The sequence below is a fragment of the Lemur catta genome, chromosome 16, assembly GCF_020740605.2.
Source record: "Lemur catta isolate mLemCat1 chromosome 16, mLemCat1.pri, whole genome shotgun sequence".
Taxonomy (NCBI): Eukaryota; Metazoa; Chordata; class Mammalia; order Primates; family Lemuridae; genus Lemur; species Lemur catta.
The window spans coordinates 23,263,274-23,281,259 of record NC_059143.1 but is presented as its reverse complement, the minus strand read 5'-3'; the positions used below and the strand labels follow the sequence as shown (position 1 = coordinate 23,281,259).

At 34.8% G+C, this 17,986-nt stretch overlaps 1 protein-coding gene across 3 annotated transcripts in view; it reads right to left on the bottom strand.

Annotated features, from left to right (window-relative positions):
* Positions 1 to 17,986, bottom strand: part of RNF138 (ring finger protein 138) — a 30,702-nt gene that overhangs the window by 3,394 nt on the left and 9,322 nt on the right. The window contains exons 3-8 of one of the 3 annotated variants that reach the window (XM_045527349.1): positions 15,686 to 15,796; positions 15,248 to 15,413; positions 13,586 to 13,701; positions 4,036 to 4,092; positions 3,136 to 3,244; positions 1,194 to 1,301 (exon numbers count right to left, since the gene is read on the bottom strand). In XM_045527349.1, the coding sequence (XP_045383305.1) occupies positions 1,194 to 1,301; positions 3,136 to 3,244; positions 4,036 to 4,092; positions 13,586 to 13,701; positions 15,248 to 15,413; positions 15,686 to 15,796 (667 nt within the window). The remainder of the gene's footprint in view (positions 1 to 1,193; positions 1,302 to 3,135; positions 3,245 to 4,035; positions 4,093 to 13,585; positions 13,702 to 15,247; positions 15,414 to 15,685; positions 15,797 to 17,986) is intronic. The other 2 variants (XM_045527350.1, XM_045527351.1) reach the window with 2 other exon arrangements.

Here is a 17,986-nt window from a genome sequence, read left to right as displayed (position 1 = left end):
AGAATAATGGCTTCATAATCATAACATGAAGCTCAAAACTATAGCCCACTCAATCTTAGTTATTAAAACTACTCCTTAACTTTAAAACTTCTATTGCTATCAATTTTATGTCCTATGAGTCTGCTTTAAAATATATCAAGGCTTCTCTTTGACAATCTCAAATAGTTAAAACTACATATTTTTCTATGACAAAACAATCTGACAATTAGATCCAAAGTGGGCCACAAAATATATTTTTGTATTTCCAAATACAGTTTTCCAGACATAGTAACCTTTCTTACAATGAGAATCTATAATTACTTCACAAAATAAACAATAGAGTACACGTGAATTTTACATGGATTTGAATTATCTCTCGAAATAGGAGACTAAAAAATGCAAATTTCACAAAATTAAAAAAATATTTATCAAGAATGATATAACTTCAACATTGGATAACAGAGAAAAATTTCAACATGAGAGGGCAAAGATTTTGTTCATGCCATTGTGAGAATTTCACGCACCTGTGCTTATCTAAATTGAAAAACAAATAGCCATTCTTTGTCAGGATTAATCTTAAGGTTTTAATTATACTGAAGTTGAATAAAATGTAATTTCACAATGAATAAAACAGAAGTTATCACTAATTTTAGAACAAATTATCACAACACATTTGGGAAGTAGACATTAACCCCACACTTTGCTTTGGGGATTCATTTTTACATTATATAACTTCCCTCACTCACCCTGTTAAACAACTCAACCTGGCTTTGCCTGATAATCAAGTTCTCTCATTTTAAAAAATAATGTCTCTCACACACTAGATGTGAGAAATTTATTATACTGGGTTTAACAAGCAACTTACAATACATGAGAAATACACCCTCCTTCATATGTTGTACCAGTTCCACTTCTCTTGTAGGTACAATTTTCCCTTAAATCTAGACAGTTTTCATATAAATCATCATTTTGTGAATCTGGGGGTTTGGTCTTTCTCTATTAATTATTTCTCTAGTACAGCAGGTAGAAAGTAAATTCAATTTGTACCCACTTCTACAAACCAAAGGTCACCAATATTATTATTAAAAACCAAAGATTTGCTTCATATCCATCCAGTATGATACAACTTGCCTCAAAACCCAAGTCTAGATTGAAAAGTTAACCTAATGTGAATATTTAAACACTACTTTCTTAATCTTGAAAAATTCACTTACCACAAATTCTCCATAATCAAACCGATGTCTTTGATTTAGATGACTAACAAAATTTCTAGTAATCTGGCTAGGATCTCCCCAAGGAAGAGACACACAAATAGGACATGTCTATAAGAAAGATTGATTTAAATTTAAAAAATGAAAACAATCATATGCTATATAATTGAGTATTAAAATAACACGGGCTTATGTTACCGAAATCTATATGAAAAGCATTTCTAAAGGCCAAGTTCCATGACTAGATCATTTCCCAACTAAATTGCCTTAGCTAAATGACACTAATCTAACACAATATAATAAAAATCTTAGACATTCTATTATTTAAATCTCCAATTACACAACTGTAACAGAAAACACCATATCCAGCTTTTACTATCAGTTGTAATAATTACCACTGCCTACCACATTCCCAATATATAATCTCACTTGATCTACAAAATAACTATGACATAATTATTAGCTTAATTTCATTTATAAGTAAAATGAAAATGAAATAAATTACAAAATTCACTTTAAATCATATCCTTAAAGTTTTAATTAAAGTCATCTTAGGGCCGGGTGCTGTGGCTCACACCTGTAATCCCAGCACTCTGGGAGGCTGAGGTGAGGTGGGAGGATTGCTTGAGCTCAGGAGTTTGAGACCAGCCTGAGCAAGAGTGAGACCCCATCGCTACTAAAAAATAGAAAAATTAGGCGGGCCCCATGGCACATGCCTATAGTTCCAGCTACTTGGAAGGCTGAGGCAGGATGATTGCTTGAGCCCAGGAGTTTGAGGTTGCTGTGAGCAAGGCTGATGCCACGGGCACTCTAGCCCTGGCAACAGAGCAACACTGTCTCAAAAAAAAAAAGCATATCTTAAAAAGTGAATGGATGACATATTGAAATGATACAAAAGAAACTTTAATAATTGAACTCTAGCAAAAGTTTATGATATATTGAACATTATGCAGAAACTAAAAAATGGTAATCCAATATAAAACTAAGTAAAATCTCCTAAATATGAGATTTCCTAGAGAAATCTTTTGTACTATATTTGTTTATTTAGCTATAACCGACCCTCTTCTAATGAGCGAAGTAGTTGGTGTGTCTTCTTAGGTAGTATGTGAGAGTTTAAGGTCATCCCCAGTAGCTACTGGGTCATATTCTTTCACAATTTTTTCTAGTATATTCATTAAAACAGCTTAGAAATAACTACAATTCTTATTGGTAACATTTCCTTCTATTCTTATTTCTGAAGACAAAATGTATCAAAATGTTTGGTTGAAAGGGATGTTATCTCTCCCAGGTCGGTTTCTTCTGTTCCATCCATAGTTGAAACCGCTTATCTGTGAAACTCATGTTCAAAATGAGCAGTTCTAGGACCATCTTCACAACACTGGAACCCTGCACTCAGCTGTATCTCCCTCATTCATCAAAAAGATCTCACCACGTTCTCAGACACCCTCAAAAATGTCATTAAAAAAATGTATGCATCAAAAAGAAAAGTATGATTCCTTTCTTGCTTTATGCATTCATATACTAGATTCTGCAAGGTACAATAAAAAAAAATGACTTTACTCTTACTTATAGGTATTTTCACCTGCAGCAGATCCACCTGACTGGATCCATTTGTCTGCATACTATGGAGCAAAAACCAAGAGGCCCCAGTACAGTCAGATTCTGCTACTGTTCAGGAATGAGTCCCCTGGTTCATCATTCATTACTTCACTCTTCTCCTACATTACCTCAAAATAAGTATTTCCTTTTTTATAATGGGTTACTAGTATCTTAAATATCTCAATTTGCTTCATAGTCATCAATCATTTGTTGACAAAAATCTACCTTATTAATAATTCCCCATCCAAATTTAAATCAACCACCTGCCCTCATATACATGAGGTAAAATAAGAGGTACAGCATGCTTTAATCTAAGCAGAAGACTGTCTTAAAAACAATTACTTACCACAGGAACTATCTGAAATAGGTGATTACTGTTACAGTGATCCAGTAAACGCTGCCTGGTAAAATTTGATTCTTGACACAGGGGACACTTAAACGTGGGATGCCCAGAACTATAAAACAATTTTAAATGAAGCATACTTAATTCAAAATCATAACGACCAATCACCACTATAAGTTTTTTTTAAAGTTATAATTATCAAACTATTCAAAGGCTCTCTCATTTTGAAAATGTTTTCAACAAATAATCTAGAACAAAGGTTCCCAAACAATCTCAGTTTACAGTACTCTTAGTGTTCCCAGTTAATTTTTTCAGGGTGCCTCTAGGGCCAAAACAAAAACCTAGCTGGTTCCATTTAATAAGCAATTAGGTAAAAACTTAATTATAGTCATTTGTGTGATGCCAATAGCTATCATGTGTGTCCTTTGAAATTTTTAAATATCCTGTACTGTCCCACAATTTGGAAGCCCCATATCTAGGAACTTAAAACTTTTAAGAGTTCTATCAGTATTGTATTTTTAATTTATCCCAGGCACTAGGAATCTAATATACCCAAAATTTGCAGTAAAAACAAACAAAAAAAAAACAACCAATGATCACCAGAATGAAACACTTTAAAACATTCGAGGATCATGAATCACTGGGTTTTAATACTTCTGAATGTCAGCAAGGGACATTTCAACATTGACAACTCTACCAGAATTACACACGGGAGAAACCTGACCACAAGTAAACCTTTCTAATCTGATTCACAAAAACAGCAACTGCATTGCCATTTCTAAACTGCTAACTTCTAGCACTATGCCTGGTGATTTAACAGAATTTTTAAAAGTTTAATTTAAAAATATTACTTGATAAAGTGATGATTATTTACTAATGTAGCAGAATTATTCAAAAGCTTACCTTGTATTCTCTTGGTAACTTTCTGTGTTATCAGATGTGGATGTTTCACTTCTATTACTTAAGAAGCACAGAGGGGAAAAAAGTTAATACCCCAAAAGTAATAAAGCACATTAACTTAAACCATTAATGAAAAAGATTAGTCTGAACTTGTTTTAAAAGTCTGCACTTCAAATAATTCTAAACTATAAAATAATTATGGCATTAATTACTTTCCAAATCAACTAACTCTGTTTATTAAGTTCTTATTCACATCCTCTAAAATTTATGCAGTTATAAACGCAAAGAGAATTTTAAAGAATTATGTTAAATCCTATCGTTCCACCTCTACCCTAGACTAGTAATTTTAAACGCTGGAGTAGACTCAAGGTTCTGTAAACTTTTCTTTGTTTGAGACAGAGTCTCACTCTCTTGCCCAAGCCTAGAGTACAGTGGCAACGTCATAGCTCACTGTAACCTCAAATGATTGGGCTCAAGCCATCCTCCTGCCTCAGCCTCCCAGAATGCTAGGATTATAGGCGGGAGCCACTGGGATTGGCTTCTGTGAACTTTCTGACTTATAAGTAGGATATAGTTTAAGGTTATGGCCTCCAAAGTAGAGCAGTTTCCACAAAATATTTGGGTTTTTTTTCCATTTGTTTTTTTGACATAGGGTCTCATTCTGTTACCTCAGCTAGAGTGCAGTGGCATCATCATAGCTCACTGCAAACTCAAACTCCCAGGCTCAAGTGATCCTCCCACCTCAGCCTTCCAAACAGGAGGGACTAATCTGCTACTATGCCTGGCTGATTTTTGTATTTCTTATAGAGACAGGGTCTTGCTATATTGCTCAGGCTGCCCTCAAACTCCTAGCCTCAAGTAATCCTCCGACCTCAGCCTCCCAAGTGTTAGGACTATAATAGTGAACCACCAAGCCCAGAGAGTTCAAGGAAGTATTTGAACATTCATTATGTTTATATCCTACCACCCAAAAGGAAATAAACTAGGCTTCACTAACATTTAATATATAGAACTTGATATCTTCACTTGTACCTTATGCCAGAATCATGTGTCAAAGGAATATTAGAAGAATCCTGTGGAAAGAGTACACACATTCCACGCATGGATCAACACTCGTGTGCTGCAGAATTTTATTAATCTGGCCAATTTTATAAAAAGCAAGATCCTTTAATAGTAGAAATCTTAAAATAGTAATAAAATGGGTAGTGGCCAAAAAAATTGTCCCACACAGAGGTTTGCTCTATATCTCAAGGCTGGAGCCAAAAGACTTGTTGAACTTAAACTGGTTATTCATTTTTATTTTTAATCAAAAACAAGCAGGCCAGGCATAGTGGCTCACACCTGTAATCCCAGCACTTTGGGAAGCCAAGATGGGAGTATCGCTTGAGCCCAAGAGTTCAAGGCTGCAGTGAGCTGTGATGACGCCACTACATTCCAGCCTGGGCAACAGAGCGAAACCTTGTCTCTTAAAAAATACAAGCAGTAGTATATCAGATGGTCTTTTCTTTTTAACTTTCTTCTTTATTTTCATAATAAGGGTATATACAACAATGTGCACTCAGTGAAAAGGTGTCTTTCCAATGACAGTTCCCTTCCGTGAAGATAACAATGTTATCTGTCCACATATAGTCCATGCACGGGCAAGCAACCAAACTCTGCTGTTTAGATACATAACCCAAATAGAAGACTATTAAACCACTATTTTGCATCTTTATAGTAGATATTCATCTGTCCGTTCAGGTAAAGGTGGCATTTTCACGACATGGAGACTAAAAAATTGTGTTTTAAAATGAACTCAAACATTGGAGAGGACATTTATTAAGGGGATATTATATGATTTTGTTACCCAAAACAGCATATGTCACCTATTTTTTTTAAATCTCATTATCTAGACATTAAACTTGATAGCAGATTTTTCTAAACAGTTTAAAAATCTTCCAAATAAATACAGTCGCTGGGTTTTGAATGTATCCTTTAATAACACTGTACAACTTTTGGTTGGCTTGTAAGAACTATAACACCATCAGGGATGATGAAAATTTCAACAAAAGCCCTTTTGATATTAGTGAACAGGACTGAAAAATTTAGTAATCTCAATCTATGGCATACTTCTTCCATTTGGATCTACATTTTTTGTGTAATAATTATCTTTTCCAGCCATGACAGTCATCAAAACCAAGCATCAAAAATAAAGTGAACTTAGATCCAAATCTCCGAGTTACTGTGTCAAGTGTTAAACGAACGTTTGTTTTTTTTTTTTTAATTTAAAAACATGAGAGGATGGGAGAGGGTGAGGAATGAACAATTACCAATGGGGTACAATGCACAATACTCAGATAATGGGTACATCAAAATCCCAGATGCTATCACTATATAATATATACATGTAACAATTCACCTTGTACCCCCTAAATCTATTAAATTGTTTTTTAAAAAGAAAAAAAGCATAAAAAAAGTTTTAAAAAGTAGTCAACAATATCGTTTTCAGCAAAAAATAATTTGAATAAAGCAAAACTTACTTTTGTTATATTTTTCATCTTTATCTCACTTAAATTTTGCATATTATAAAATGTACATAATTACTGACACCATATTATCTATTTTTTTAAAAAAAAAACAATAAAAATTCAACCTCCATAATGGAAAACAAAAAATACCTCTAATCACTCACAATGCTTTTGAAAAATACAAATGCCTAAAGACTCTAGACATCAGAATATCTGGGAATCAAGCCAGATGTATATATATATTTAAAATTCCATAAATGATTCTGATTTGAATACAACTATTTAATGAGGAAATCTTAAATTCAGGGTAATATCATCATGGAACAGATGTCTCTCTCTATATATATATCTGTAATATGTAAACTATAAGACTCTAAGAATATGCTTTCCTTCAGAGGGAAAAGAATAAATAAAAATTAAAAAATTTTAAAAAAATTTTAAAAAGAATATCTATGCTAAAAAAACTACAGGAAACATCATACTTAATAGTAAAATTTTAGATGTATTCCCACTAAAATGAGGAAGAAGAAAAAAATGCCTGCTATTTAATATTGGATGGAGACCCTATTGCGTGCAAAAATAAAATAATTTTCTATATAATAAATCTAAAAGAACCCACAAGATTATCTGAACTATTAGATTAGAACTATTACAACACCAAAGTTGCTGAAAACAAGATTAACATAAAAATCTTTTTTCTTTTTTTTCTATTCTTTTTTCAACCCCTTCGTCAATTTGCATAACATAAAAACCAATTCATAATATTTCCACTTACTAGTGATAACCAATTAAGGTTATAAAACATGAAAAAAAATCTTCATTTTTATAACTATAAACTATAAGGTTTTAATAAGAAAAGAGATAATAGAACATTTACACATGCTCTAAATGAACTTTTAATATACTTTTTTAAAATGGGAAAGGTAGACCATATTTCTAAAGGAATAAACAATGGACCAAAGAACAGAATGCAGAGGTATACAAGACAGAAGCAACATGATAAATCAATGGGGAAAGAATGGACCCCTCAATGAGTAGTACCAGGACAAATCGTTAATCACATGGGGAAAAATTTTCCTAACTCACATTACACATCCCAAATAAATGTGAAAAACACAGGTTTTAAATGTTTAGTAAGAAAATATCTTTTATAACGCTGGTAAAGAAAAATATTTCTCAAAGATAACACAAAAAGAACCATAAAGAAAACATTTATATACATACGTGTAAATACAATATATAACACTTTTATATGTCAAGAGACACCATAACCAATGAGCCAAAGACTGAGCAAAGATATCTGCAATGCAGGTAACAAAGACTTATTATCCAGAATATATTAAAAATAACTATAAACTAAAAAAAAAAAAAAAAAAAAATTTTACTTTATACTTGTACCAGATTCCTTAGCAGTTATTTAGCCACTTAAAATGTTTAACAACTTGGAGAGAAATCTGTTAGGAACAACAAAAGAATGCTTGTCACTTTCATTTTTTTGTGTTTGTGAAGAGCTGTATCTGAACTAAGCTGTATGAGTCTACTGATATCCCATTATTAATGTTTACAAAGAGTCAAGATTAGTAGGAACAACCCGCAAACAGACCAAATAATTCCCAAGGAAGATAAAACAGAAATGTGTTCTGGTATCTTAATGATTACATGCATCCTCCCTCCGCTCCTCTAGTAGCTAAAGAAAACAAAAAGATACACAGTCTTATGTCAGAAGCAGAATTTTATTATTATGAAATAGAAATAGCCTTAGTAAAACAACTAGCACTGCTATCTCTAATTATTATGAGAAACTACTTCATACCAATGCAATAAGTTTGCTAAATACCCTCCAAAATTTATACTTCTACCCCGAATAATCTGAATGAAAATAGTGCTACCAGTTTATATTGGATGGCTCAACTGAAAATTATACTGCTAATGGTTAGATATATGGAAAAAGGGATTATGTCTATTTTGTCTATCCCTGTATATTCAATAACAAGTAGAGTGTGCTCAACATTACAGAAGGTACAATAAATGTACATAGAATTAATGAAATGATCTACAGATTATTTTACTCTTTTTTTTTTTTTTTTTGAGACAGGGTCTCACTCTGTTGCCTGGGTTGGAGTGGAGTGGTGTCATCATAGATTACTACAACCTTAAACTCCCCGGCTCAAGCCTTCTGAATAGCTAGGGATTACAGGTACACACCACCACCCTGGCTAAGTTTTAAAAGCTTTTTGGTAGGGATGAGGTCTCACTATGTTGCTCAGGCTGGTCTCCAACTCCTAGCCTCAAGCGATCCTCCCTACTCGCCTCCCAAAGTACTAGGATTAGAGGCATGAGTCACCAAGCCTGGCCTACTTTGCAAATTTTTTTAACTACTCATTTAGGTACATGTAAATACTGCTTTAAGAATATCCATAGCCATGCTCTAGTCAAGCCATAGTTTGAATCCTCCGTTTGTACTTATGAGAGAATATTGTGAAACATATTCTAAGAAAACACAAGCTCTACTCTGCAGTGGTCCCTTGGTCTACTTTGCTACAGAGGTAGGGTCACAATTGTCTATTAAACCAATGATTTTTCACGAGATGGCACTAAACACTGCTCATCTAACTATATAAACCTGCTCTTAATTAGCAATATAGATTGTATCTGCTCTCCAGTTACGTGACAGAGAATAGAACTTTAAATTTTCTAAACTGAAATGTTTATCAAAAGCTTAGTTAAATGTCTTCAAAACAGTGTTGCATGAAAAAAAATAAAAAAGCTTAGCTACTAGAAATAATCTTTACAGAGAACTGTCTGAAAGTATAGATCCTGTCCATTCTACCACAACCTAGATTAAGCCAGAGTATCAGAGAAAAATCCCTGAAAGAAAAGCTTTACATAAATTGCAATAAGGCATTGACAGTCTACACTGAAGGTATTTAAGTACAGCCCTATGTAACTTGTTTTATATTTATCACAGAGAAAATGATGTTTACTGTATTTGTTTCTTCTCTTGAGGACCTACAGGCAAAAATCACTCTTCAGTATCATTTCTTGTAGTATCAGGAATAGCTATGTTTCTCACCAGGAACTATTTTGTTTATAATATTAGAGACTGTTAATTGTTACCGGACTGTTTTGTTCTTCCTACTAGCTACTTAGAAGCTATGAAACAGTGTATTACAACATATTTGGCTACTAACTAAAATCTTTATGTGCTAGATATCTTGCCTCTCCAGATCCTGTCTCCACTTTGATCATACTCTGTTCACTGGGAGACTAACTTGAATCAACAGGTTCCCCTGCTATTTCTGAGGTGATTAAGCTTTGGAGGGGGAAACAAGAGGAGGGTCAAGATACTTATTTCCCAAATGGTGTCCTGCAAAACTGTCTTGACTAGCTGTGTCCCATTCTGACTGCCCTTTCCATATAACTTTCTTTCTCCAGGTTCTGGTATCTACTTCCTCCCATCCCCTGCTTTCAGTAGACCCAGAGTACATTGTTATTCCTTGTGGCTTCCTATACCCTGTTCATATAGTATACCCAATATACTACTCTTCGAAGAAAGTTCCTTTACTAAATTCTTTTCAAACTACCTAATTAGAGCACACCATCTGTTTCCTGCCAAGACCCTGAGACTATACTTTGGCATAATATCTTTTTTTTTTTTTCTTTTTTTTTTTTTTGAGACAGAGTCTTGCTCTGTTCCCCAGGCTAGAGTGCCGTGGCGTCAGCCTAGCTCACAGCAACCTGAAACTCCTGGGCTCAAGCAATCCTCCTGCCTCAGCCTCCCAAGTAGCTGGGACTATAGGCATGTGCCACCATACCTGGCTAATTTTTCTATATATATTTTTAGCTGTCCATATAATTTCTTTCTATTTTTAGTAGAGATGGGGTCTCGCTCTTGCTCAGGCTGGTCTTGAACTCCCGAGCTCAAATAATCCGCCTGCCTCGGCCTCCCAGAGTGCTAGGATTACAGGTGTGAGCCACTGAACCCTGGCCAGTATCTTATATTTCTTACCATTTTTTAAAAAAAACCTTCTTTTCCTTCCTTTGCCAAATTCCTTTCTGTCTAAAAATTCACAAACAAATTCAATTCTTTCATTGCAATTAGAACTTTGCATAGGATGTAGAAATAAAAAGATGAAAAAGCTCATTCTAGGTAAGGAGACAAGCCAACAAACATAATAAAGCTTAGTGGGTCTAACAGAAGCACAAAGAACAGTTCTACTAAGAGGAAGAAATCTCGAGGTCAGAAAGATTTTAGAATAGCTAACACTTGATCTAAGTCTTTAAAGAGAAGAAAAAGTCCACCAGCAGACAAAGTATGAATTGGGGTGATGAGGAAAGGAGTACTATTGTTAAGTGTCTAGGTGAGAGAGTGAAAGTGACGATGATTAAGAACTAACATCTATCAAGCAAGGTACTATTCAATTTTCTTTATCTGTTTTAGCTCATTTATTAACTCCCAACCCAATAAGGTGCTAAATTATCATCATCTTCCACATCATTACTTACACAGATGAGAAAACTGAGGCACAGCTTCCTGCCAAAGTCATACAATTAGTAACTGACAGAGATGGCATCTGAACCCAGCACTCTGGTTCTAAGTCTTCGTTTTTAACCATTAAGTTGCACTGCTTCTCAAGGACAGCAAGGATATGTACAGTAATTCAAAATGGCTAAAGCATAAGATGCAATGATAGACAAGAAAGTGAAAAGCTAAAAAGGAAGGAAACGGTCTGATCAGAAAGGAATTTTGTCTAATAAACTAGTTGTTGGATTTAAGATCATGGAACCCTTTGAAGATCTTGACACTCTCCTCCCCTAAAACTGCACATATACCAAAAAATTAAGTTTAGGGTGTTCACAGAGCCCTTATCTGGCCAATGGAATGCAGGATGGGAAACACTGCTACGGGGCCATAGGAAGTCACTGACAGGGTACAAGGAAGAAGGTAAAAGGACAGGGAGAAAGAGATCAGAACTCCAGTTCTGAAATACTACTTTAGCAACAGTATATAGGATAGATTAGAGGAGAACTACCAACTAAAAGACTATTGTAATAGTTCAAGTGAGAGATGATGAGGGTGAGCTAGGGAAATGACAAGATAAAAGAAAAGCACAGATGAGGAATACTGCTATTAGGAATCAAGTGTCTATGACTGAGAGGATCCAAGGAGTAAGAGGGAGGAAGGGCCGATTGTGGTGGCTCACACCTGAAATCCTAGCACTATGGGAGGCTGAGGCAGGAGGATTGCTTGAGCAAGAGTGAGATGCCATCTCTACCAAAAAACAGAAAAATTAGCCAGGCAGTGGTACACGCCTGTAGTCCCAGCTATTTAAGAGGCAGAGGCAGCAGAATGGCTTGAGCTCAGGAGTTGGAAGCTGCAGTGAGCTATGATGATATCACTGCACTCTAGCCAGGGAGTCAGAGCAAGACTCTGTTGCAATATATATATACAGACACACATATATATATATGTATATGTATATATATATACACATATATTATAAATACAGAAGTAAAATAATAACGAAAGTACAGGGATGAGGAATCTTAGGAGGATTTTAAAAAACTACAAAATGAGAGTAACAGATTTCATCCAATGACACTAAGAAGTCCAGTAAAATGAGAACTAAAAGAATTTTGCAGACAAGGCAATCAGTAAATTACTAAAGACCTTTTCCAAAACAGTTTCAACTGAAGAGTAGGGAAGAAGCTTAATGCAGTATGATGAATACAGAGTGTTTAAGGGTGATTAAATTACTAAAAATTAGCAACATGTGAGATGAAAAGCTACTAACATAAAATCTTAAGAGACCAGGCGCGTTGGTGGCTCACGCCTGTAATCCTAGCACTCTGGGAAGCTAAGGCGGGGGGATTGCTTGAGCACAGGAGTTCGAGACCAGCCTGAGCAAGAGTGAGACCCCTTCTCTACTAAAAAATAGAAAGAAATTAGTCGGACAACTAAAAATACATAGAAAAAATGAGCCGGGCATGGTAGCACATTCCTGTAGTCCCAGCTACTTCAGAGGCTGAGGCAGGAGGATTGCTTGAGCCCAGGAGTTTGAGGTTGCTGTGAGCTAGGCTGATGCCATGGCACTCTAGCCTGGGAACAGAGTAGTAGGACTCTGTCTCAAAAATAAATAAATAAATAAATAAAATAAAATCTTAGAGATTCTGCTTAACATATTGTCTCCTGGGAACCTTTCCATAAGGGTGGCAATATTGCCTTTCTTTACACATGAGTGCTTACTACTGAGTTTTTCAAAATTAAACAATGCATTGTAGGGATATATGCATGGGTGATAATATATAAAGGAACCCAAAGAAATGAATAATCCAAATAAGAGGACAGTGGTTACCTCTAGGAGTATGGGGTTCAAAATGGGCAGGGGCTCACAGGAAGATTCTAAGGTTCTGAAAAATGTTCTATTTCTTGACCTGGGTTAAGTGGGTAACTATTTTTTATATATATACTTTAATTTTAACTATTTTTTAAACCACACATGTACATGCTAGGCCATTCTTCTGTGTAAAATACATTTCACAAAATACTTAATACATAAATCTGAGACAATAAGATACAAATCAAGCCAAAAATCTTTTTTAAATTGAGACTAAAATAGAAAAATGTAATTGTACCAACTATCATTTTTACATGACATTTTATTACCAGAATAAAGTTTCCAAACAACTCTAAGTCTATTCCTCAGATAGGAAAGGAAGGGATTTTCTCTAGTTTTCAAATCATCTCAGTTTCAAAATCAGTAAGAGAAAACAGCCTTCAAGTCTATTTCTTACTCAAAGAAATGCAGATTCTTAGAATGATTCTAAATAACATAAACTTAACTGTATCATGAAGTTGATCTCCCAGATGTAATCTTATGTGTGTCATATAAATTTTGAAGGGAAATGCTGTAGTTCTGATATTTGGCAATTTACTTTAAACATACACGCATACCAACACCTCCAAAAATACCTTATCATATAGTTCCCAAAATAATTTCCATTTCAATTATAAAAATTCTACTTTTAGGAATAAATATGCTTACCTGTTCCCTACTGAATCTTGAGAGATCTGAAAGTTTGGAATGATAGAAGAAACGCCATATTCATCCTGATACTTCTTACAAGATTTGTAATGATGTCTCATGCGATAGAATTTAATCTGTGAATTATTGATTAAAATGTGATTTTTAATTTAAAATAGAACTCACAAGATTTGAGATACTGTCAATAAGAGGAAAAAAAAGATAAAAATAGATAATATTAAGAGGTTTTTTTAAAAAAGGAAAATGACTTAATCTTTAAGTAGGAGCTAAAAATATGTCCATTAGATGCAGAGGCCATAGAGAAGAGTTCATCTGTCCATAAACTCACTGTAAAAAATACTAAGAAATAATTGTATGCTTAAAAAGATACTACTACTAACAGACAAAAAAATTAAAACTACTGAGAAGTTGTCTCATGCTATTGGGCATTTCTTTATTCTTTAACTACTGTAGCCTGGCATAGTTAGAAAATGCTTTAAAAAAATTAAGTTCCGGCCAGGCACAGTGGCTCATGCCTGTAATCCTAGCACTCTGGGAGGCCGAGGTGGGTGGATTGCTGAGCTCAGGAGTTCAAGACCAGCCTGAGCAAGAGCGAGACCCCGTCTCTACTAAAAAAAATAGAAAGAAATTATCTGGACAACTAAAAGTACATATAGAAAAAATTAGCCGGGCATGGTGACACATGCTTGTAGTCCCAGGTACTCGGGAGGCTGAGGCAGTAGGATCGCTTGAGCCCAGGAGTTTGAGGTTGCTGTGAGCTAGGCTGACACCACAGCACTCTAGCCCAGGCAATAAAGTGAGACTCTGTCTCAAAAAAAAAAAAAAAAATTAAGTTCCCAGGTTAACACTTGGAATATTTTTCAGTTTCTGAGGAGAAAAGCCAGAATCTCTCAAGTGTGTTTTCCAGCTTCACTTCATTGCCCTGTCAGTTAAACACCTCCCTCAAAGAGATGGAAAAGCAGATCTGACTCGTGTGAATGTATGAAATAGCAACTTCTTTTGCTCACCGAATTTATTAGCTGTTAGAAAAAATATCCGTGATAAATTCATAGATACACAGATATATACTCAAAGCCTAACCATCCCCTCACCATTTCACTCTTCTCCAAATAACAGAACAATAAAATATGGATTAGAGAATTAATGCTGGCTATTTGCCAACACCTGATTTTCCTACATGTTCTTTAAAAATTAATGAAATATTTTGCGATTTCTTAGATAAATATGTTAGTGAGCAACTAGAGAGTTCCTTGACTACATAAATCCATTTGGCTGAACTATTAACATTTCTATGTGCAAAATCACAATAATGATGTCACCATCAGAAAAATTATTTAATGGTTGAATTTGTGACAGAATGGGGTTTAAATGCACTAAATGCTAGCTTACTCATTTAGTTAATTTAGTAAGTAATCAATGAGCAATTACTGAAAGAAAATACCATGTTAAAAATTATGGTAAATTCAGAGATTTTACTTTTCAGTCTGGGTTCTCAGTAAGTTTACGACCTACTAAGATCTATAGCCACAACTTTTTTGGCCTTTCCTACTCAATTCCCAATCAAAATAACTTCTTTCTTTTCAAAACAGCACCCACCAAGAAAATTCAAACAGGAATTTAGGAGCAGAAACCTGAGGAAGAGCTATGTCACATTTACTCTACCTGTTTTGCACAGCATCTGCAGCTACCAGAAAACTTCCTCATGATATCTTCAAGGTCTAAGGCCCGTTCAGGACATGCTCTCTCTCTTCTAGTCACATTTCCACGACACAGGGGACAATGTACTCCACTTTCTCTCATTGCTGTCAGGAAACATTTTCTACAGAAACTAAATCAAACATTGTGATACATTAATTACAGAAAAAATTACTTCTGTCATCTATAATTAAACACAACAAGTGATTATGGATATGTATTAATGCTAAATTAGGCTATTCATATGTACATAAATCAGAATTTTAGGAAATGTATATGTATTTCTCAGAGAATAAGACTGATAACTGGACTAGATAAGAATATAGAAGAAACTACAATCAAGTCTACTTTACAACTTTTCAAAATGGTATATGAAAAATAAGTATTTACATTATACAACATTACCAGATGAAGCATGGTACAAAGGACGAACTGCATCTTATCCTGGCTTCGCCATTTAGTAGCTGTGTGATGTTAGGCAATACACTTAAACCACACTGAATCTCCATTTCCTCCCTTACAAAAGGAAAGGATGGACCACGTCAGCTTTTGTCTCAAACTGATATACATCAAGTTGTTGTCCCACAAGATTTATATGAGTACAAAAACTGATTTGGAAAGTCCTAGGATAAAGTTAATAGGTTTCTTTCTCCCCTAAGAAAAACTTAAGTGTTGCCCAAACTTATTTGATCAGGAAATATGAAAATTTCCCACAACAGTGTGCAATGGAACATAATTTGAGAAATATTTAAGAATACTTCCAGCTTTAAATTTATCATTTTGCTTTTAAGAGACCCAGATAAATCAGAGATGTATATATCTGGATCTAAAGCAAGTATACATTTAATCAAATCCCCTATAAATACAAACATAACAACTTTCCTCATCTATACTAACAAAAGTTGAAAGGTAATAGTGTAAATAGCAAATCACAGAATCTGAGTTCCCTGACTATGTAGCATTGAACAAGTCACATTTCCCCTTTAAAATTAGTTTCCTCACCTATAAAAGTATTTACAATTCGTTGGGTTGTTCAGAGAATTAAAACAGCTAATACACATAAAATGTTTATCGCAGTATTTCTGATAGGAAAATGCTCAAATAGAAGCTAGTATCATTAAAGTAGCATTAGAAGTGATTACCAATTAAGATCATAAATTAAAACATTAAAAATATTCACCCTAACCAGGAAACAATGCACAGTAAACAAGATCAAGATACTAATTTTCACTTGTCAAGCTAAAAGCTAGTTTTAAAACTAATTAAAAATAACCAACACCAGGCATGGTGATGTGTGCCTACAGTCCTAGCTCTCAGGAGGCTGCAGTGGAAGGATTGCTTGAACCCAGGAGTTCAAAGCCAGCCTGGGCAACATAGCAAGACTCCACGTCTAAAAAAACATAAAATAAAAAAATGAAAAAATTTTTAAAACGTACTAGTGAAGATATAAGGAAATGTTTTACATTTCCAGGTAATAATATGTCAATACTAATCAGAATCCTCAAAGAGAAGGTGTCCTAAAAGTCTTAGTGCTGGCCGGGCACGGTGGCTCACACCTGTAATCCTAGCACTCTGGGAGGCCGAGGCGGGAGGATCACTCACGGTCAGGAGTTTGAGACCAGCCTGACCAAGAGCGAGACCCCGTCTCTACTGAAAAATAGAAAGAAATCAGGCAGACAACTAAAAATATACATAAAAAATTAGCCGGGCATAGTGGCACATGCCTGTAGTCCCAGCTACTTCAGAGGCTGAGGCAGGAGTCTGAGGTTGCTGTGAGCTAGGCTGACGCCATGGCACTCTAGCCAGGGCAAAAGAGTGAGACTCTGTCTCCAAAAAAAAAAAAAGGCTATTTTGAGTAATAAAAATTAAAAGGCTAAAAAAAAAAAAAAGTCTGTAATAAAAAAGAAAATTTAAAAGTACATATTTATACCATCACTGCTCAAGTAACAATATACCAATACAACTGTTAAAATTATAAACCAAGTAAGGTGGCAAACGTATAGTTCCAACTACTTGGGAGACTGAAGTGGGAAGATCACTTTGAGTCCAGGAGTTCCAGATTAACCGGGAGACTGAAGTGGGAAGATCACTTTGAGTCCAGGAGTTCCAGATTAACCTGGGCAACATAGTGAGACCCTGTATCTAAAAAAATAAATAAATAAATTTAAAAATTAAAAAAATAAAATTATAAGCAATATAAACTAAAAATTCAAGGACTGGATAATTCAAGCAAGCCAAAAAGGAAATCATATAATTTTGCTTAATGAGAAATGGAAGCTCATTTTAAGAGCTGCCTCACCAGGTACAGAGGCGTGCCTGTAATCCCAACTACTTGGAAGGCTAGGGCAAGGGAATTGCTTGAGGCCAGGAGTTCAAGATCAGCCTAGGCAACATAGCAAAACCTCTTCTCTAAAAAGAAAGGAAAGAAAAGGAAAGCAAAGAAAGAAAAGAAAGAAGAAAAAAATTAGCTACCAATCCTGCCACTACAGTCCAGCCTGTGAGAGAGTGAGACTCCATCTGTTTAAAAAAAAAAAAAAAAAAAAGCCTCCTTACAAATAGGCCCAAAAGCAAACACAGATCTGATTTCCATTTTCAAGAGTTTAGCAAGGACTCAAACTTATTTTATGTAATTTTCATTGCAATAGGAGTTTACTTATAACAGCATATAAGAGTTATTTCCTTAGCTGGACAACTAAAAATATACAG